Source organism: Rhinopithecus bieti, unplaced genomic scaffold (genome assembly GCF_001698545.2).
Source record: "Rhinopithecus bieti isolate Rb0 unplaced genomic scaffold, ASM169854v2 scaffold_26813, whole genome shotgun sequence".
NCBI classification, from domain to species: domain Eukaryota; kingdom Metazoa; phylum Chordata; class Mammalia; order Primates; family Cercopithecidae; genus Rhinopithecus; species Rhinopithecus bieti.
This window is the reverse complement of record NW_016812144.1, coordinates 945,994-967,106: the sequence shown is the minus strand read 5'-3', so window position 1 is coordinate 967,106 and position 21,113 is coordinate 945,994. Positions and strand designations below refer to the sequence as shown.

Genomic DNA, 21,113 nt, shown 5'->3' with positions numbered 1-21,113 from the left:
TGAGGGGACCCTCCCTCTTTTGCAGGCGTAGACCCGGTGGCCAAGTGGTGGGCCTCTCTGACAGCTGTGGTGATCCACTGGCTGCGGCGGGACGAGGAGGCGGCTGAGCGGCTGTGCCCACTGGTGGAGCACCTGCCCCGGGTGCTGCAGGAGTCTGAGTGAGTGCACGGCAGGTTCCTCCTGCCTGGCCCTGGGTCCAGCCTCCCTCATCCCCTGGGCACTGTGCCTCCACTCAGCCTTTGTGCAGGAGGGGTCACCACCTTTTATCCCCAGGGAACCCGAGCCAGGGCAGTGGGGGGCACTCAGCCAGGGCTTGTGGACTGGTCTGATTGGCACTCTTCTGCCCTGGTCCCAACAGGAGACCCCTGCCCAGGGCGGCTCTGCACTCCTTCAAGGCTGCCCGGGCCCTGCTGGGCTGTGCCAAGGCAGAGTCTGGTCCAGCCAGCCTGACCATCTGTGAGAAGGCCAGTGGGTACCTGCAGGACAGCCTGGCTACCACACCAGCCAGCAGCTCCATTGACAAGGTGAGGGGTGGGGCCAGGGGCCTGGCAGGGCTGGGGGACTCAGCCTTCCATTCCCTGGTCCTTCTCCCCAGGCCCCAGGGACTACAGAAGACCATGGGGTTAGCCCAAGCAGCACAGGATGAGGGGTCCAGCAGATAGGGGGTCCAGCAGACCTTACTTTTTGGCTAAGGCTTCTGTCCAGAGGAGAGGAGTTGCCCTTATCTGGCCTCAGTTTCCCCATCCCTGGGAGGATGGGGGTGGATGGTGTGGTAGTATCCCTTTGGAGGCCCTGCATCAGGAGGGCTGGACAGCTGCTCCCGGGCCGGTGGCGGGCGTGGGGGCCGAGAGAGGCGGGCGGCCCCGCGGTGCATTGCTGTTGCATTGCACGTGTGTGAGGCGGGTGCAGTGCCTCGGCAGTGCAGCCCGGAGCCGGCCCCTGGCACCACGGGCCCCCATCCTGCCCCTCCCAGAGCTGGAGCCCTGGTGACCCTGCCCTGCCCGCCACCCCCAGGCCGTGCAGCTGTTCCTGTGTGACCTGCTCCTTGTGGTACGCACCAGCCTGTGGCGGCAGCAGCAGCCCCCGGCCCCGGCCCCGGCAGCCCAGGGTGCCAGCAGCGGGCCTCAGGCTTCTGCCCTTGAGCTGCGTGGCTTCCAACGGGATCTGAGCAGCTTGAGGCGACTGGCACAGAGCTTCCGGCCCGCCATGCGGAGGGTGAGTACCCAATGGCCCCCTGTCCTCAAGATGGGGAGTCAGGCAGTGGTGAAGAGGGACAGCCCTGAGCCTCCACTCTCCTGGCCCCCAGGTGTTCCTACATGAGGCCACGGCCCGGCTGATGGCGGGGGCCAGCCCCACACGGACACACCAACTCCTCGACCGCAGTCTCAGGCGGCGGGCAGGCCCCGGTGGCAAAGGAGGTGAGGGGGCAGCTGCTGACCAGGGATGTGCTGTCTGCTCAGCAGGGAAGGGCGCACATGGGGTGTGATACCAAGGGAGGCTGCGTGTGTGTCAGACAGGACAGACAGGCCTGGCACAGTGGCTCACGCCTAGCACTTTGGGAGGCCCAGTCAGGAGGACAGCTTGAGCCCAGGAGTTGGAGGCCGCAGTGAGCCTGGGTGACAGGGAGAGTCCCTATCTCAAGGAAAAAAACCAAGAAAACAAAAAAGCATCTTCTTGGTTACCTGATGACAATTCCTTTCACAAGAAATTGGGGCGACTGTCATTTGTGGGATATATGACTACACGTGCGTGACTCAGTCTGTGGACTTTATGTGTGGGCTGAGACTAGGGTGGGGAGAGGGGGATCTCTATACTAGGTACAGGCGGCTGGTGCCTTTGCTTGTGTGTGGGCGGGGCTCCCGCGGGGGCGTGCCAGCCTGAGCCCCATCCCTGACACATCCTTGTGTGCGCAGGCACGGTGGCGGAGCTGGAGCCGCGGCCCACGAGGCGGGAGCACGCGGAGGCCTTGCTGCTAGCCTCCTGCTACCTGCCCCCTGGCTTCCTGTCGGCGCCCGGGCAGCGCGTGGGCATGCTGGCTGAGGCGGCGCGCACGCTCGAGAAGCTTGGCGATCGCCGGCTGCTGCACGACTGTCAGCAGATGCTCATGCGCCTGGGCGGTGGGACCACTGTCACGTCCAGCTAGAACCCGTGTCCCCGGCCTCAGCACCCCTGTCTCTAGCCACTTCTGTCCCGTGCAGCTTCTGTCCTGTGTCGAAGCCCTGAAGGCCGAAGGCAGTGCGAGAGACCCTGGCCTCCACGGTTCACCCGCGGCTGCGCTGTCCCTTCGGGGTGGAAGGCCAGAGGGGCGCGAACCCGACCCTAAGACCGGCGGCCATGATGGTGCTGACCTCTGGTGGCCGATCGGGGCACTGCAGGAGCCGAGCCGTTCGGGGCGGGGGGGCCCTCCTTGCTCTGCAGGCACCTTAGTGGCTTTTTTCCTCCTGTTTAGAGGGAAGAGATGGGTACATTTCCCTGCGCTGACGGAAGCCAACTTGGCTTTCCCGGACTGCAAGCGGGGCTCTGCCCCAGAGGCCTCTCTCTCCCTCGTGGGAAGACGTGTACATAGTGTAGGTCAGCGTGCTCAGCCTCCTGACTTGAGGCTCCTGTGCTACTTTGCCTTTTGCAAACTTTATTTTCATAGATTGAGAAGTTTTGTACAGAGTATTAAAAATGAAATTATTTATAATCTGGGTTTTGTGTCTTCAGCTGATTGATGTGCTGAGGAGTGAGAGTGCTTGGGCCCCAGCACCTAGGAAAAGGCTTCCCTCCCGCTCCGGCCACAAGGGACACAACTTAGCTCTTTTTGATGTTAGTAGGGGGCGTGGGGAGGGCTGGCTGTATGGCCTCCAGCTGACCGGTCCCCCTGTCCCCAGGGCACATGTTTTGGGCTGTCAACCCTTAAGGCCTTGATGGGCGCAGTTGTCCCTTCTCACCTCCCAGCTGTGTCCCCATCAGGTCCCTGGGTGGTATGGGAGGATGGACTGTCCTCCAGGACCTGTTTGTTGTATGACAGGAGCTACAGCTTGGGTCTCCCTGCAAGTCTGGCACGTCTCACCTCCCCCCATCCTGTCCCCTGGTCCTCTCACAGCAAAGAAGCCTCCTCCCTCCCGACCCGCAGCCACACTGGAGAGGGGCACAGGGGCGGAGAGGTTTCCTGTTCTGTGAAGGGCAGGCTCTCTGACTCCATTCATGCCCCCCTGAGCCCTTCCCTTCATTCCCATTCCCCAACCTAAAGACTGGCCCGGCTCCCAGCTGAATCTGGTCGGAATCCACGGGCTGCAGATTTTCCAAAACAATCGTTGTATCTTTATTGACTTTTTTTTTTTTTTCTGAATGCAATGACTGTTTTTTACTCTTAAGGAAAATAAACATCTTTTAGAAACAGCTCGATACACACAATCTTCAGTGTGAAGCAATATACTAATAAGAACACTAGTCGTCTTAACATTTACAGTCTTCATATATATTATATATATGTATATGTATACATATATATACACTATATAACGAGGCCAGATATAATACACACGTTTACCATTTTACAGTCATATGTACAGGAAGTTGCTAGGGCGGCCCTGGGCTGGGGGCTGCATCAGGCCTATCGAAGCGTGGACAGAGCTGAGGACACGGACGGACAGGCGGACGAACTGGCAGGGACTGGCCCGGGCCGGTGGTGGCTGCGTGGGCAAGGGGCGTCGCGGTAGCCCCCTACCCGGCAAAGGCCCGGTTGGGGCTCTGTTGCGGGCGCACGACGCACGGCGGCGACACACGGGAGAAGCGAGCATGTTCCCAACATATATACATTCTATGTAACATATATATAGAGGGGTACACAGGTTTTGTACACGAATCTAACGCTGTCCCTGCTCCCGTGCAGAGCGGGCGCGGCGGTCCCTGGTGGTGCACAACGGTCGCGCGTCCGCCGGAGGTGCGTTCTGGCCGCTTCTTGGGTTTTGCGCTCCCAGGCTGGGCTCCAGGGGTGGGGTGGACTGGAAAGGGGACGAACAGAGGCCAAAGGGTGTCCCAGTCCCGCCCACACTCGGGGAGCCCGCAACCCCTAACTGATCACAGCCCAGGTCTACCCCGGCTTAGCCCGAACCGCACGACAGATCTGGCAAAGGCTGGGCGGGAAGGCCCCTGGAAGCGTTCCGCACGGTTTGTTCCAAAGGCTCAGGTCCCTCCAGCGCCTGCCCAGCCCGCTCTTAGAAAGGCTTCCTTTCTCCCCCGCCTAGTCCACGGAGCCAGGAGCCGCCCTCCGCCTCTTCCAGGACTGTTTCGACCCCCACCCCCAAGCCCAGGGCTCCCAGCTGCACGCCACGACCGACTGGGGTGGCAACAGCACCCACGTGGAATGTGTGCCACGTCGTCTTGAGATTCCATAGGGGACAAGCGTCCCCAGACCAAAGCCGTCTCACACCCTCGCCGGAGGCTGAGCGCCTCGGGGAGTCTGGCCTCTCCGCGGGCTCCCCCTCCACAAGCCTAGCCCCTGGGGTGGGCAAGAACGCCCTGTGCCGTCCGGTTCCGGGAGCAGGCGGCTCCGGAACGGGTTTTCCTCCCAACCCGGGGCCGCAAGTCTGAGCCCTAGGCGGCCGGATCCACGATCCGGGACCCGGATCAAGGATCGGCTCTGGACCCGCACTGGGAGCAGCTCAAAGGCCCGGGGGCTGCGCAGGCGGCTCCTCTCCTTCGGCGGCGGGCGGGCAGGCGGGCTCCGGCGGCTCCTCCGGCCGTTGGGGTGGATTACAACGGCAGCCTCTGCAAAAGACGCCCGCCCGCCCGTTACCGACGACCGCGGACCTCAAAGGCCACAGGCCCCGCCCCCGGCGTGGGCCCACTCCCCAGGCCCCCGACCCAGGCGACGCTAGAGCGCGGCTGGGGTCTCCGCCCGAGGCCGTCGGCCCCACCCTTTCTGGCCCCACCCCGTCCACCTTCACCATTACCTCCGTGCCACCGTCCCGCGCCCCCGCCTGCCCCACTCTGTCACCTATCTTGGGGAGCTGCCGGGAGGCCGTCCCAGGGTCGCCCTTCAGCCCCTGGCTGCCCATGCCCCGACGCCGGCGGGTTTTCGGCGGCGGCAGCGGCAGCGCGCAAGTGGATGGGGACCTGAGCTGGACTGCAGCGGGGGCTCCTGGGGGTGGGCGGGGAGAGCTCCCTCCCTCTCGGGCTGGGCCCTGCGGGGCTGCGCAGCCAAGGGGCAGCGGACTGTGAAAGAGGTGCGAGGGGGGGCTCGTCTCCCGCTTGACACCCCTCCCCCTACAAAACACTGTGGTCCCCTACCTTATGTTTGGGACATTTCAAAGAAAAGTTCTCTTCGATGAATATGCAACCTGTGACCAAAGAGAAGTTTCGGTGGTTAGGACAGGATGGAGGCACAGCTGTGGGGTTTTGTCGGCAGCCAGGAGGGGAGCCGAACTACCCGCGAGGCTCTAGACTGCAGGGGCCCTTTTCAAAGAGTTTATCAGATCCTGCACAAAACCCTCCACGCTCCACTCCACGGCGCGGGTGAGGCTCCTGGTCTGGCGGTCTTGACTCACCTCACCTCCTCCACCGAGAGCTTTTCCCGCTGAGTTCCACGAGCCGCCCCTCCTCACTTGAGGCAGTCCCTCACTCACTCCCTCCCGCCTTACTCTGCCAGCCGCACTTGTCACTGCCTCCTAAGAGGCTGACCTGTGTGATCTTATCTTGCTCCTTGTTTTTCTTTTTGAGATGGAGTTTCACTCTTTCACCCAGGCTGGAGTGCAATAGAGCGAACTCAGCTCACTGCAACCTCTGCCTCCCGGGTTCAAGCGATTCTCCTGCCTCAGCCTCCCCAGTAGCTGGGATTACAGGCATGCGCCACCACACCCAGCTAATTTTTGTTTTTTCAGTAGAGACGGAGTTTCACCATGTTGGCCAGGCTGGTCTCAAATTCTTGACCTCAGGTGATCCACCCGGCTTGGCCTCCCGAAGTGCTGGGATTACAGGCGTGAGCCACCGCGCCCAGCCTTGCTCCTTGTTTCTTCCCCTCTCAGGCAAGCTCCTAGAGGGCACCAGCTCTGTCTTCTTCCCTGGATGTATGCCCAGCCCCTGGAAGAGCTCACTGACTTCCAGTGAGCACGTCATGAACCCCTGTGGACGGACTGGTAGTGGTGTTGCAAGCCTGGATTTGAGCATCTGCTACTTATCTGAGCCTGTCTCCACATCTGTAAAATGGGCATTATGCCACCTACTGTATGCCTATCATGGAGATTGAAGGATGGGAGTGTACAGAAACCACCCTGGCGGGAGCAGTGGCTCATACCTATAATCCCAGCACTTTGGGAGGATGAGGTGAGTGAATCGCTTGAGCCCAGGAGTTCAAGACTAGCCTGGGCAACATGGCAAAACCTCATCTCTATCAAAAATACAAAAATTAGCCAGCATGGTGGTGCATGCCTGTAGTCCCAGCTACTGGAGAGGCTGGAGTGGGAGGATCACTTGAGCCTGGGAGGCAGAGGTTGCAGTGAGCTATGATTGTACTACTGCACTCCAGCCTGGGCAATACAGCCAGACCCTGTCTCCGATGAAATAAAATAAAACAAATAAAATTTAAAAATAAACCACCCTGCACATGTGTGGCATGCAGTGGGTGCAGGAGGCGGGGCAGAGAAGACAACTGAGCATGGCCAGTGCTTATGCCCACCTAGGCCCGGGATGTGTTGCTATCTCAGCGAGTCCCCACTCCCCTGCCTGCTGCCACCTAGGGAGAAGCTGGCTTTTCCCCCAGGGACCCCTAGTCCCTAGTCCCCTTCTGGGCTCCCCTCCCCCCAAGCCTCACCAGCCACTGTTCTGAACCCCAGACCCAAAAGTAGCTGGAGGCTGGTGCTGTCTTCAACACAATCTTCCTGTTCACACTGGAGCTGGCTCTGTGCAATGGCATCGTGACAGGGTGGTGGCCAGAAGGCAGGGCGGGGACAGCTCTGCAGCCCTGAGGGCAGGGCTGGGTGGTAGCAGGCCTCTCTTGGCAGTCTCCCCTTGTCTCCAGAAGCTGGGAGTGCCTCCGACCTGGAAACTGCCAATCAGGGCCAGCAGCTGGAGATGTGCCACGGCTGTTCCCCTTCCCTTGGCTCAGGCAAGCCAGATGGGTTCTGGGGCTGAACCAGATTTTCCAGACACTGGGCTAAAACCCCAAGCCTGCCCCCGCACACCTGGGTACTGTAGGCGCTCCCACCAAGGGAAGTTGAGGGTAGGAGGTTGCCACTTCCAAATTGGCTCCCTCAGCACTGCCCCAGCACCACCCCACATGGGGCATGGAGCGGGAGTCACTGGGCAAGGCCAATCCTCAATGATCTGGCTCCTGACCTGGTGCCTGCACCTGGGGAACCTGGGTGCTCACTGACAGGTTGGCCCCAGGGCCTGAGTGGGGAAAGGTTCAGACAGGACACTGTGGTGTAGCAGCCTCTGCCTGCTCTTCAGAGTCACTGCTTGTCTCCAAAGTGGGTTCCTTAACAAAGGATTGGAAGGGGCAAGATGAGTAGGCCCGGACAGCGCGGTGCAGGGCAGAGGCTGGCAGCCAATGGGCAGCCCTGGTGCCCTGCAGTCCCAGTGCTTGATGCGGAGGCCTGGGGCTCCTCCCTGGCCAGACATCAGGTCAGCCTGACCAGCCCACTCCCTCAGTGCCCTCTCACTCCCCCCAACCCCCGCGCCTGGTTGGCAGAGTCGCCTGGGGGCCCTCCCTGGTTACCCCTAGCACGCCGGCCCACTTTCACTCTCGAGCTTAGCTGTGTTCGCCCCCTCGCCTGTCTCTGGCAGCTGTTCCTCAGTTTCCCAGGGGTCCCCCCCTCCTCAGCCAGCGTTTCCATGGTGAAACACAACCCTGCTATCTTGTCCCTTCCAGAGCTCTGATGAGCCCTCACCTGCTGATGAATGGCGACACCTCTGTCCGAGCCCAGATGTCCCACACTTTGTATGGTCCACAGCTGCCTCTGCTGCGGTGTGGCCAAAGGCAACTGCCGTGTGTGTAGATGGCCTGGCAGAGCAGACCCGTCCCCTCCTCGCACCCCGGTCGTTTGTGGTGTGGCTCTGCAACTCACCCCACGGAGAGGTGGCCTGCACCTCTCTGTGCTGGACTTGGGATCTGCTTTGGCTAACAGAACGTGGTGAAGTCCAGGACCTAGGCTGTGAGAGGCCCTGTGACCTCCACTCTCTCAGAGCCCTGCTGCCGCCATGAGGACGCACCCAGGCCAGCCTGCTGGAGGATGAGAGACTGCATGGAGCAAAGGCAAGCTGGTCCAGCTGAGGCCACCCTAGATCATCCTGCTCCCAGCAGAGTCTGCAGCCAACTCACGCCCTTTTGAGGAATAATGAAGGGCTGGCGCTGGAGAAATGAAGCTGGGCCTGGAAGGGCCAGTAGCTCTGCAGCAGCAGCTAATAACTCCATTTGCACATCCATACCCTACTTCTCCCCTTCATGGGGAAGCTGGGCATCAGGCTTGCCACCTCCCTCTCCCTCATCATCAAGTCCCGTGGATTCTGTGCCAACGCAGTCTCTGAGGTGTATGTCTCCGTTTACAGCATTCCCAGTCCCTTTCCTGCCTCAATCTTCATGGCGCTACAGGGATCCCTGTTATATGAGGAATGCTTCTAGGATTTTATCTGAAACAAAAGTTCTCTTGCTCAAAGCCTAGTATATAAGTCCCACCACTAAACAGTTTCTGCCCAGCTCCCCCGATTTTTTGAGGCCTGGCTTAAATGTCACCTCCTCTTAGAAGTCTTCCTAGATTTCTTCCTGGTTCAGACAGGATGAACCTCTCCCACAGTGCATACTCTCTGCTTCCTGTCTGGTCTTCCTAACAGTGGCCAAGAACCACGGTTTTGCTGTCTGTCCCACTCAAGGGTGAGCCCCTTGGGGAGGCTGGGCAGTGCTGCAGTAGGGGAAAGAACATAGACATGGAGCAAGAAAGCTAGGGCATTAAGTCCTGGGACTGTCCACGCCATGCTATGTGCTGTGGGTGACGCAGCCAATCTGTGAAGAAGGCTGGAAACAACATGGGCCTGTCGCAGGGCTGGGAGTGGAGCTGGCACTAAGTTACTCACTGTGGAAGGAAGAATGCGACTCGTGGCAGCTATTAAGAGGAGTGCGGCCACATGCCTGGGCAAGTGTCAGGGTCCATGTTAAACTCTGGCTCACACTGCTCAAAGTGGGAAGGTGGAGCCAGTGAGAATCCTCCACGACCCCGCTCCAGCAAGCCCCCTCCCCACTGGGTGTGGGCAGCTCAGCCCCCGCCAAGGAACTGTCAGCACCCAGGAGTCCTCTGTGTCCTCCCTGGGGCAGCTCCACTGGGCTGACACTGGCCGGGGACCCAGCAGGCAGGCGGGGTACAGGCTGTGGTCCCCTGTCCAGGCAAAGCCAGCAGGGCATCAGGTGAGGAGGGGAGGCAGTAGGTGGGGCTGCTGGGAGAGTGATGGGAGCCTGGGGGACCTGGGCTCTGTCTGCTGGGAGGTGGGTTATGACTTCACCTCTTTCCAGGCCAGAGTTGGGAGGGATTGAGGGTACGGGGGAGAGGTCACAGAGGTTGGACCCAAAATAGGACTGAGGCAGCACTGTGTGGGTAGTGTTCATTATTTCACTCTCCTCCCAGCAGCTCTGCACAGAAGAGGCTATTATCATCTCCATCATATAGGTGGGGAAACTGCGTGCAGAGATACTGACCAACTTGCTCAAGACCACACATTAAAAACACTGCTAGGGGCCGGGCGCAGTGGCTCACACCTGTAATCCCAGCACTTTCGGAGGATGAGGCGGGCAGATCATGAGGTCAAGAGATCGAGACCATCCTGTCCAACATGGTGAAACCCCGTCTCTACTAAAAATACAAAAATTAGCTGAGCATGGTGGCACACGCCTGTAGTCCCAGCTACTTGGGAGGCTGAGCCAGGAGAATCGCTTGAACCCAGGAAACAGAGGTTGCAGTGAGCCAAGATCGCACCCCTGCACTCCAGCCTGGAGACAGAGTGAGACTCTGTCTCAAAAATAAATAAATAAATAAATAAATAAATAAAAATAAACACACTACTAGGCGCCAGCATGGCTGCGCACATCTGTGGTCTCAGCTGCTCGGGAGGCTGAGGTGGGAGGATGATTGAGCCCAGGAGGTTAAGGCTGCAGTGAGCCATGACTGCACCCCTGCACTCTAGCTTGGGTGACAGAGCAAGACCCTGTCTCAAACAAAAACGAAAACCCCCACCACCACTAGGGTTTGAATCCAGGCCAAAGTTGGCCCCAAATCTCCCAAAACATTGTTGTCACCAATGACTAATATTGTACCATAAGCAACTGCTTTCTTTGGATGAAATAAGGAATGTCTCTGAGCCTCAGTTTCCCCACCTGGTCGATAAAAGTAAGGGCTCTTGGGTAGCTCCAGTCCATGCAGTGTCACTCTGTGTGCCCAGTGATAGTGGGGGCTTAATAAATGCTTGTGGAACAAATGAATGCATGAGTGAGAGGAGGGACTTTGGGGGAAGATGAAGGGAGCCTGGGCCTACCTCCAGACCCCGTTACCCTGCTTCAAAGCTTCCACAATTGCTCCTTGTGGCCAACAGGAGATCATGGGTCTCAGTCTCTGTTTTGAACCTCATCACCCCCAACTCATTTGGTTTTTGCTGTCGTAGTAGTGCCTTTCCCCTTGTCTCTGCTCAGTGAACTCCTACTCATCCTTCAAAGGCCCAACCCCCAATGCCCCTTTCTCTCTGAGGCCTGAGATCCTCCCCGCCCCTTGGCAATGACGGTTCCACAGACAGCATTCCACATTGTAATTTATGCCACTATCTTCGCTCACTGCTCTGGGCACTCCTCAAGCAGGTGACTGGGGAATGCCTCATTTCCATGCCCCTGGCATTGCCCAGCAGAGGTCTAGGTGGACAGAAAGATAAAGAATTGCTGGGGCAAGAGAGGAGGGAAACTGAAGAGTGAGATGGGGCCTGGTTTTGGGGAGCTGTGCCCAGGGTTCCCCTGGACTGTTTGGATGGGCTCCAATGCCCTCCTGTTCCCGGGCGGGCTCGTACCTGCATCGCTGGCACACGGGTAGTGGTACGTGTGGATGCATCCTTTGTGGCAGCACCCAATGGTGGCCCCGGCTTCTTGGCAGCTGGAACACGTCTGATGAAGAGAAAGGAAAGGCAGATGAGTCTCCAGTTGGAGCCCAGCCCTCAAGCTTTACAGGCTGGTAGGCCAAGTGCAGTGGCTCATGCCTATAATCCCAGCACTCTGGGAGGCCAAGGTGGGAGGATCGCCTGAGTCTAGGAGTTTGAGACCAGCCTGGGCAACATGGTGAAACTGTCTCTGCAAAAAACAGTGAGGGGTGGTGGTGTGCACCTGTAGTACCAGCAACTCAGGAGGATTAGGTGGGAGGATTGCTGGAGCCTGGGAGGTCGAGGCTGCAGTGAGCTGAGATTACGCCACTGCCTGTACTCCAGCCTGGGCAACAGAGTGAGACCCTGTCTCAAAAAAAAAAAAAAAAGCCTTACAGGCTGACCGGCCAGCTGTGGTCCTCGCCTCCCGTCTCCAAAATGGTGCCTGAAAATCTCCCAGAAGGAGATTCAGCACTGGGGTGCACATGCCCACAAGCATGGGTCATTTAGCACCCCCTGGACTGGTACATTGGGTAGGGGACCCCTTGGGCCAGTGATGCCAGTTACCACCATGGCTGTGGCTACCACTCAGCATCTGCTGCATGCTTTCTGCATGCTGGGTGTGGTGTGTGTCCTTGTCCACTGGCTCATTCTTTTTTTTTTTGGGCGGGGGGGGGGGGGACAGTTTTGCTGTCGCCCAGGCTGGAATGCAAGGGCATGGTCTCGGCTCACTGCAACCTCCGCCTCCTGTGTTTAAGTGATTCTCCTGCCTCAGCCTCCCGAGTAGCTGGGATTACAGGCATGTGCCGCCACGCCCAGCTAATTTTTGTATTTTTAGTAGAGATGGAGTTTCACCGTGTTGGCCAGGCTCTCAAACTCCCGACCTCAGGTGATCTGCCTGCCTAGGCCTCCCAAAGTGCTGGGATTACAGGTGTGGCCACCGCGCCCAGCCCACTGGCTCTAACAGCCCTCTGTGGGCCCCTTTCATTAATCTCACTTTACAGATGATGGTGAAACTGAGGCTTCCCATTCCAGGCAACAGTGAAGGCATCAGCATGGTTTTCTACCCTTTCTGGCAACAGGCGCACTGAAGCTAGGCTGGGACTGTTTTACCTAGCATGAGACCTGCACCCTCCAGGGGACCGGCTCTCAGACCTGTGAGAGGAGGCGGTGACGTGGTAATCCCTTGAGATGCTGACTTCATGTAAATCTGATGCAGTCCTCCTCTAAGTCTCAAAACTGTCCTCTGCTGAGCTTGGGGCCTGCCCCACACCTGGACCAGCTGCTTGGAGTGGACGTGGCCAGGACAGGACAGTCACACCAAGAAGGCCCTTGGAAGAGTGAAGCAAACCTGAGGCCGGGGAGGGAGAAGTCACCAGGTGCCAGAGCCACAGCGCCACCGTGCTGGGGGCACGGGGTGAGGTAGAGAAGCCAGCAGAAGGGCGGCGGCCTGTGCCCAGGTGCAAAGCCAGTGAAACAAATGACAATAGCTTCCTATGTGCCAGGCATGGCTGGACGCCTCATGCCCACAGCAACCTTGTGATGGGATTACTGTTATTTTACCCAGGTTACCAATGACAGCAGAGACTGAGTAACCTGCCGGAGGGCTCCAGGCTGGTCTCTGACCCCCACAGCTGGCTCCAGGCTGGAGCAGGGGCCCACAGGACCCCACATGCTCAGGGTGGGCGCTGCATTCCCCCCCCACAGCAGCTGAGAAATGTCAGAACACTCCCCTCCCCGCTGCCCACACTGGAAGTGGGGTCTGGTGTTTGTTCTAGAATTTCAGGTTTTCAGTTCAGGGTTGAGGCCTTCTTCCTGCCTGGTCTGGGATGGCCTCCTGGGGATCTGGGGTCCAGTGTCCCCAACTGCTGACCCAAAAGGGATGATGAAACACAAGCCGGCCGCTGTCTGTGAGTGGCCCTCAAGTCTGGATGTTTAAGGTTTATGGGGGTCCTCTGGCTGAAGGCTTCTCTCCACTTACTGCATGGAGGCCCCAACCACCCTCAGGCAGGCATTTGAATAGCATTTTAGATGTGAAGAAACTGAGATGCAGAGAGTGAGGCCTCAGGCCCTTCTGACCCCAGCTACCCAAGAGGAGCGCAGGGGCTGCAGCATGTAAACCCTGCCACAGGTGGGGCCTCTGCAGACACCACCCAGCCCCCAAACGATGCCCGGAGCCTGCTACGGGTTCCTCTCACCCCAAGCATTCCATGGCCAGGCCCCATCTGGATAGGAAGTAGGGGTCTATGGTGGTTTTGGGGGAGGGGCAGGCAGGGCTCAGAGACAGCAGGCCGGGGCAGCTCCCAGAAAGGGCCATCGAGGGAAAAGGCTATCGATGAGGCCTCCACGAGGGCTGGCTCAGAGGTTCTGCCCTCCAGAGCACAAAAGTGAGGTCAAGGTACCAAGGGGTGTGGCAGTGCTGGGGCCGGGGACGCAGCTGCACCCCAAACCCCTTCCACATACCAGACAGGTCCCACGTGATCCACAGAACCCCACAATCCTGCTAACATGGTTTGACATTGTGAGGTTCTCAGAGGATGCGTGACTCGCCTGGAGCTATGGAACCAGCCCTCAGCAGAGCTGAGATTTGAATCGGGGTCCAAGGAGCGTGGTGCCCCCAAGCCACTGAGGCAGGAAGGGGTGCTGAGCCAAAAGTGACCCTGGGAAGCCCCCGACCCTGCCCATTCTTCCAGGATGTCCCATCTCTCTGGCAGGGTGTTCCTGGTTCCAACCTTCCCGGGGCAGCCCCAGTCATGCAGGCTTGTCGGGGCGAGCCTTCCTCTGAGGTGGAAGGTGGAGTGAGGTGGGCAGGGCGTCTGGGTGTGGAGAAGGTCTCTAGCCATCCCCATGGGCAGTGGGAAGCAGGTGCTCAAGACACACTAGGAGGCGTGGGCGGCAAACACAGTGGGCCCCACCAGGACCTTGGTTTGGCCAGGCAACGTTACGGCAACTGTTAGGAGCAGGGGTTGCTCAGAGGGGCTGCAGGGGTGTACTGCAAGGAGCAGCTGGGCAGCACAGCGATGGGGGAGGAGGCTGGGCAGGCGGAGGGGTGAAGCCACCTGCTGCGGCCACTCTGCCAGGTCACTGAGTCACTCAGATGCAAGCAGTGTTTGTCCCGAGCCTCTGGCTCCCCTGTGACCTCAGCTGCACATAGCGGGCTGAAGGAAGGAGTGGAGGGGACGGGACTCAGGGCAAGGGCCACTCAGAGAAGGCTGCAGGCGTCCCCACTGAGAGCCACCACACAGCGCCAGGAGCGTCACTCCATGGAAGTCTGGATGAGGCAGTGGAGTCCGGGCTGAATGTGGGGCAGGAGCATGGCCCTGGGGAAGAGGAGGATCCCACCGCCCCCACTGGCCCCTCCCTCAGAAGGGCACAGCGGTACCATATGGTACTGGGGAAGTGGTGACACCACTAAGAATGTCAGCCCGCTGTCACCAGAGCCACCAGGCCCCTCTGCACCTACTGCCACAAGGCTGCTGTGCTTGGTGGGCTCGGAGGTGCCCTCCTTTAACCCTCCCGACCCTCCTCCATGGGCACCCTCACACCCATTAGGGGCGAGGGGGACGGAGGCACAGAGAGGGCAGGTCACAGCCCCAAAGGTGCATGGCGGCACGGCCCCAGAGTTCCCTCTGTCATGTTGGTGCTCAGTGACTACGGCTTCCAAAGCTGGTCTCAGAGCCATGGCAAGAGGGTCCGGGTCTGCCCCGCTCTGCCTGTTGTGACTGTGTGACCCCGTGGACTGTCCTGCAGAGGGAGGAACCCTGTGACTGGGTCCATGCACCAAGCCTGTGTCGCTGGGGAGGGTCTTCCCCTGAGCCCCTAGCTCCATCCCAGAGGCAACGGAGACAGGAACAGAGGGTGGGCAACTTGCTTTTGCACCGCCCAGGGCTGTCCTGATGTTCAATCTTGGGAGTCCCCGTGTTCTCTGGGTCTCGGCATCTCCGGTGGCAGCATGGGGAGGGCCCCAGTGGACTCTGGGTGGGGCTGGAGCCTGAAGATGCCAGGTGAGTGGGAGAGTGGCGGTGGCTGGGCATAGGGGCCCCAGTGGGAAGTCTCCTGGGACAGGGTAGGCGAGTGTGACCTGCCTTAGCCAGCCGGGTGCCTCCACTTCCCCCACACACCCCGGAGAGGCTCAGGACTCTGCAGATCATCCCAAGACTGCAGACACATTTGGCCCACACTGTAGCACTAGAGAGACAAGGGGCTCCCCCAACTGCCTGTCTGCCTGCCTGTCCTTTGGAACCCCACACTCCCCACCCTGGCTGGGCTGGCCTCTTACCATGTCCACGGCCACCTTCATGGCCTCCTGCAGCCCAAAGAGCTTCCCAGCCACCAGGTAGACGCCGCCGGTCCACACGGCACAGGCCTCGTGCACCCAGTGCTCCTGCGCCTCCCCGCCGGGCTCTGCTGGGGCCTCCTTGCTGCACTCGTGTTTGCGGCCCTTGTCAGCTGGGGCTGCCTCCTCGCCCCCATCCTCCCGGCCATCACAGCAGTAGCAACTCTGCAGCCTCCGGGACAGGCCCCGGGCACTGGTGCGCAGTGGGCCCTGCTTGGCCGGGTCGGCTGGGCCGTCAGGCCTGGGGGGCTTCCCGGCAGCGGTGGTAGCTGCGCACTCGGGACCTTTGAGTGTTCTCTCAAGTGGCAGCGAGGCCTCCTCACAGGTGCCTTCTGGCCGCACCTTCTCCTTGAGTTTTGGCTTCTTTTTGGGGAGGCAGTGTTCAGGGTAGTAGGGCCCACAGAGGTCCCCAAGGTCCTTGAAGTTGGCCGGGTTTTGGCAGAGGCAGCAAACAAGGCAAGAGGTACTCAGGGCCTTGGAAACCACAGGCCCCAAGTGCATCGTGGAGGAGAGGGGCAAGGAGGGCCGTGGCTGGAGGATGGAGCCTCCAGGGAGCGTGGCCAGGGAGGCCCCGGCTGCATCCAAGGAGAAGGAGGATGAGGATGAGGAAGAGGAGGCAGAAGAGGAAGGCTTCCTGTGGGGCTTGGGGGCATCTCCAGGGGAGTTGACAACAGTGCATATAGTGGTGAAGGCGTCTCGCTTCTCCACCCGCACGAAGGGTGAGAAGGCGGGGGTCCGGCTGTCTGACCTCAGCCGCTTGCAAGAGGAAATGTACTTGAGGCGGATTTCAGGCTCTGCGGGATCCAGGGGCAGCACCTGCTGCTGCCGTCGTCGCTTGGCACGCCCCTTACAGGGTGAAGAGGTGGTGTTCTTGGCCCGGCCCCGAGTGAGGCGCTTCCGCTTGGAATAGCTGCTGTAGTTGGTGTGGCCTGGCTGTTTCTGTGCCCTTGTCTGGGGCTGGCAGGGCCGGCCCTCGGGGGGCTGGGAGGCCAGGCCCAGCTCCTCCATCTTTGGCTTCTTGCCGCCTCCACCAGAGTTGTCCTCGCTGGCCCCTTGTGTGCCACTGGCCCTGTCTCGGGGAGTCAGGAGCAGAGTTGGGCCAAGATAGGGCCGCTTCTCCAGTGGGCCTTTGGAGAGTCCAAGGGCCCCTGCCCGGCCTTTTCGGCTCCTCTTCTTAGGCGCCAGGGCAGTCCCCCCGGGCTGCAGGGCCTCTGGGGATGTGAAGGCCTCAGTTTTGAAACAGTCAGTCGAAGACAGTTTCTTACTGTTCATGAGTTTGCCTTTTAAGGATCTGTTGGTTGGATTTCTGCATAACAGATCGGCCCCAGAAGCAGCTGGGAGCTTCTGCCCGGTGCCCACATTTACCAGGCCTTCTTCCACCCCCACTGGGCTGCCCCCAGCACCCTTGAGCCCACGGTCTTTCTCGGGAAGGGATGGGCTCAGAGGATTACCAGGAGAGGCCCCTGGCGCTTTACATACGAACTTCTTGAGGCTGGGCGAGGTGATCTTCTGCACAATGGCTTCCAGCTTCAGGCCCCGGCCCTTCCGGGGCGGCAGCACCTTGGTCTTCATGGCCCCCTGGAAGGCCGCCCGAGAGGCGAGCTTGAGGCAGGCGTCGGGGTCTCCGGGGTGGGGTTTTGTGGCGGGCTCACCATTGCCCTTGGTGGGCTTGGCTTTCTTGGGAGAAGACATCCTCTTGAAGAGGGTGGGGGAACTCTCAGGCCTCTCCTCCTTCCCATCTCCCCCATTGCCACTGGCATTGCTGCTGCTGCTACTGCGGCTCCGCAAGACCAGGTTCCGCTTCTTGGTGGGGACCGGCGCCATGAAGGCTGACTTCCTTTTGAGTGCATGGAGGGGCCGGTCAGAGAGCTTGCTGCCTGCACCAGGTTTGGGGACCCTTGCCCGCTGGCTCACCCTGCCCTCCTTCTGGGGGCTGCCGGAGACCTTGAATGTGGTGGGCAAGTGGCTGTTGTCAAGGAGCTTCTTGGTGGCACGGCAGTTTGGGAGCCGGCCCTCAGAGGGCCTCCGCCGCTTGGAGTGGAAGATCTCCTGGGTTTTGGTGCGCGACCGAAGGATCATGGAGCGCTGGTCCTTGCCAGGCGTGCTGGGCGAGTCTGTCTCCTTGGTCTTGGAGCCCATTGGGCTGCTGTCGGAGGCCACAGGCAGGGCGGCTGGGTTGCTGGGACTGGAGGCGGCCTTGGGTGAGGGCTTCCCCACTCGCTTGCCCGACTTAAAGGCGGCTCGCTGCTTGCCCCCCAGTTTGTCTGGGGGTGCAGGGGTGGTGGTCAGGCCTGGAGGCCCAGGTGTGCGGGGCTCACTCAGGGCCGTGAGAGAACGGGTACACATCCTGGGGAGCCCTTCCGAGGCCCCCCGGCCTGGGGCTCCGGCCCCTTCCATCTGTCCCTGTGGGGGCCCCGTGCAGGATTCAGGGAGCAAGAGGTCTTTGGGCAGCGCTGGTGCCCTGCATGGGGAGTCCTCGGCTTCGGGGAGCCCCCGGTGCACCCGACGGCTCCGTAAGCTTTTGCCCCGTGGCACAGGCTCTTTCTTCGCAATGGGTGCCTCGGGCACAGCGGGCTTGTTGGGCTTCTGGGCCAGAGAGGCGTCCGAGGTGGTGGAATCTCCTGGAGCTCGCTCCCCATTGGGCCCCTCTTCACCTGGCTTCATGTGGGACAGAGAGGACTCAAACCAGCTCTGGACCTTTGACTCGGTGCCCACGGTCGGGCCCAGCAGGATGACGGACTCCCCTGAGAGGTGGCACGGAGAGCCCCAGCCAGCCTTGGAGTCTAGCACCTCCTCCACCTCCTCCTTGGTGCAGATGAGTGGGGCCTTGGGTGACAGCGGGTCCTGCATGCCGGGCCTCTGCTCGGGGCTGCCCAGGAGCTCACACAGGGAGGAGTACTCCTCCTCAGCTTCCAGGTCCTCCTTCCTGCTGGTGGGTGGCAGCAGTGGGAGGTCCCCGAAGTCGGCGGTAGAACAGCAGTGCCGGCTGTCCTCCAGCCACCGGTCAGCCTTGGCCACCTCGGGGCACTGCAGCAGCCCACCTGCCTCCTCCTTCACCCCACCCGCCTCCTCCTGCTTGAAGTCCCCGGGCAACGAGGCCACCTTCTCCCCAGGGGGGTCCTCCTCCTGGAAGCCCAGGCAGGCCGAAGCCTCATGGGTCTCCCCTTTGCTGACGCCATCTGAGGCCTTCCCACCTTGCTCCAGGCCCTTGGTGAGCTCGCCAGGGTGCAATCCCCACCTGGGACAAGCATCCCCCAGGTTTTCCTCTGGCCAGGCAAAGGGGTTGGCACTGTCCGCTGAGCTGGCAGCGGTCGTGTCCGCGAAACAGTCAAAAGCTGCTGTGGTAGGGTCTGGAGCAGGAGCCCCAAGGGTGGGCTTGGTGCCAAAGGAGAGAGGACCAGTTGTCTTTTTGGGGTCAGGGGTAGCGAAGGCCACAGAAGGGTCTTCAAACAGCCCTGGGCTGAAGTCCTTGGCATTGCCGCCCTTGTCCAGCTGCAAGGAGTCAGGCAGGGCCTCTGGCTCCCCAGGCCGGGGCCACACACTCTTGGCCACAGGGTCCAGGCAGGCGCTGTGGTTCTCCAGCGAGAAGGGTGGCTTGCTGCTGTCCTTGGCTAGGCCGGGTGCTTCAGCCCAAGCTTTGTCGGCCTTCTCACCAATGGCTTCCTGCAGCCCCAGGATCTCGGAGGCCAGGTCCTCCTGTGCCAGGGCGCTGAGCAGCAGCCGCGGACAGTCCCGCTCACCCGCCACGAACTTCGAGAAGCTGTCGAGTGGGAGACTGCTGTGCAGGCTCTGGAAAGAGTCGTCAGATTTGGTGGACATGTCATCAGGAGAGGTCACGGAACAGGTGGACACGGATTCGGGCTTGGCCTTCGAGTTGCTGTTGACCCTGGCAGGGCTGCCACGGGCCTGGTTGCAGTAGAGAAAGCTGCGCTCCAGTGGGTCCTCGGAGCCGCTCAGGTAGTCGGCCTCCTGTGGCTCTGCATGTGTGGACTGTGGCGTGCTGCTCAGCGGCTCTGACAGCGGTGTGCCTGCGGGCTCGGCCGAGTAGCCACTGCCTTCAGGGCTGCAGTGCTGGCTTTTGTGCTGCTCCGGGGTCCTGGACACGAGATTCTTGACACCTTTCTTTTGCGGCACAGCAGCCTTGGAGAGTAGCAGCTGCTGGACGGTGTTGGAGATGTTCTCCACCTGCGAGGTCAGCGCCGTGAGGCTCTGCAGGCTGAGATCCGACAGCAGGTTCTCGGGGAGCTTGTCCTTCTGAAGGGGCTTGCAGTTGCCAGCCTGGGTGTCTGCGGAGCTGGTGGCATCCGTTGGGGAGGGATTGAGCAGGGGCATGAAGTGGCTGTGGTCAGTGATCCCCGCAGGGAAGGCCCCAGTGCTAAGCGGCTGCTGGCTGTAGGGAAAGTTCTCCAGGTTTGGCATCAGTGGCGACGGCGTGGAGCTGTAGGAAGGCGAGCGGCCCACGGAGCGGGCGGGTGAGTGGCTGGAGCTGGGGCTGAAGGTCTGGTAGTACTGCTCTGGGGTCCGGACAGCTGCGTCCGGCTGGCAGTAGCCCTGGCCTTGCTGCCCATAGTGCTGATACTTGGCAAGGTTTTGGTAATGGAGGGTTTCCTGGGCATGGTGCCGGCTCTGAAGGGCTTGCTGCTGCTGCTGCTGCTGCTGCTGCTGCTGCTGGTCATAGCTGAGGCGGCCCGACTGATAGGCGTGAAGATTCTGGACCCGCTGCCCCGGGGCCAGGCCGGAGCTGGCGGTCAGTGACCTGTCATGGGGCTGGGCAGTCGGCGCCGTGCAACTCTTATAGGAGTGGGCACCCTGCCCACCGCCCTGGACAGAGGAGGAGTAAGTGGAGGAGGTAGGGAAGGACTGGGAATGCTGAGGAAAGTGGGTACTCTGGGGGAAGGGCAGAGGGGAGGCAATGTCGTTCTGCAGCTTCTGCCTTTGGAGCTTGGGGTATGCCAGGGGCTGCTGGGGTGGCGGTGGCTGCTGGACGTGCAGGGAGTGAGTCCGAAAGGGTACCTGGGCGCCCTGCTCTGCATACTGCCTGCTGGAGGGCACTGCTGTCTTTTTCATCAAGTTCTCATCATACTTGGTCACCCCCGCTGGTAGGGGCTGCGGCTGTGGGGGTGGTGGCTGTGGGGCACCCCAAGCCTGCAGGCTCTCCTCACCAGCATAGCGGCCCGGGTAGGGGCTGCTGTCCTGGACGCCATAGCCAGGGAAAGCCGGCCTCCCCTGCAGGGCCTGCTGTGTGGGCAGGGCCTTGCTGCCTCGGTGGTACTTGTCGGCGGCCACTGCAGCCGCTGTGCCAGAGGGCGTGCCAGCGCCACCCTCATAGCTCGGGTAAGGCTGCGGGTTATAATATTCCTTGGCGAGTAGCCGCTGCCGGTCGCAGCTTAGCCCGGCCTGACTCGGCTGCCTGTAATTCTCCAGGCGTGATGTTTCCTGCGAGGTCTGCTGGTAGTTCTGTTGTTTGCCATGGAAACCACACCTTTCTCGAAAAGACTGCATGACTCGGGCTGGTTATCTGTGAAAAGAAAAAGGGAGGGAGGGAGGGAGGGAGGACGGGCAGGGAGGAGGCAGAGGATGAGCGATTCAGATGGGCCACTTCCTTTTGCCTCAGAAAGCATCCTCCCAACCACCTCCCCACCCTGCCTGCTCCCCCACGCAGCTCTTAATATTCCCCCCTTCGCCTGAG

General features: G+C 60.6%; 2 protein-coding genes across 8 annotated transcripts in view; one reads left to right on the top strand and one right to left on the bottom strand.

Annotated features, from left to right (window-relative positions):
* Positions 1–3,384, top strand: part of SREBF1 (sterol regulatory element binding transcription factor 1) — a 29,283-nt gene extending 25,899 nt beyond the window's left edge. Inside the window, exons 13-17 of the mRNA XM_017895565.1 lie at positions 5–158; positions 359–524; positions 1,015–1,215; positions 1,307–1,418; positions 1,914–3,384. Of these exons, the coding sequence (XP_017751054.1) occupies positions 5–158; positions 359–524; positions 1,015–1,215; positions 1,307–1,418; positions 1,914–2,143 (863 nt within the window). The 3' untranslated portion in view covers positions 2,144–3,384. The remainder of the gene's footprint in view (positions 1–4; positions 159–358; positions 525–1,014; positions 1,216–1,306; positions 1,419–1,913) is intronic.
* RAI1 (retinoic acid induced 1) overlaps positions 3,283–21,113 on the bottom strand; it is a 133,608-nt gene continuing 115,777 nt past the window's right edge. For 6 of the 7 annotated variants that reach the window (XM_017895571.1, XM_017895569.1, XM_017895574.1 and 3 more), the window contains 4 exons: positions 15,368–20,942; positions 11,023–11,116; positions 5,278–5,327; positions 3,283–4,755 (listed from right to left, as the gene is read on the bottom strand). In XM_017895571.1, the coding sequence (XP_017751060.1) occupies positions 4,741–4,755; positions 5,278–5,327; positions 11,023–11,116; positions 15,368–20,926 (5,718 nt within the window). In that variant the 5' untranslated portion in view covers positions 20,927–20,942 and the 3' untranslated portion in view covers positions 3,283–4,740. Of the gene's footprint in view, positions 4,756–5,277; positions 5,328–9,955; positions 11,117–15,367; positions 20,943–21,113 lie in introns of those variants that run through there. The other variant, XM_017895575.1, reaches the window with a different exon arrangement.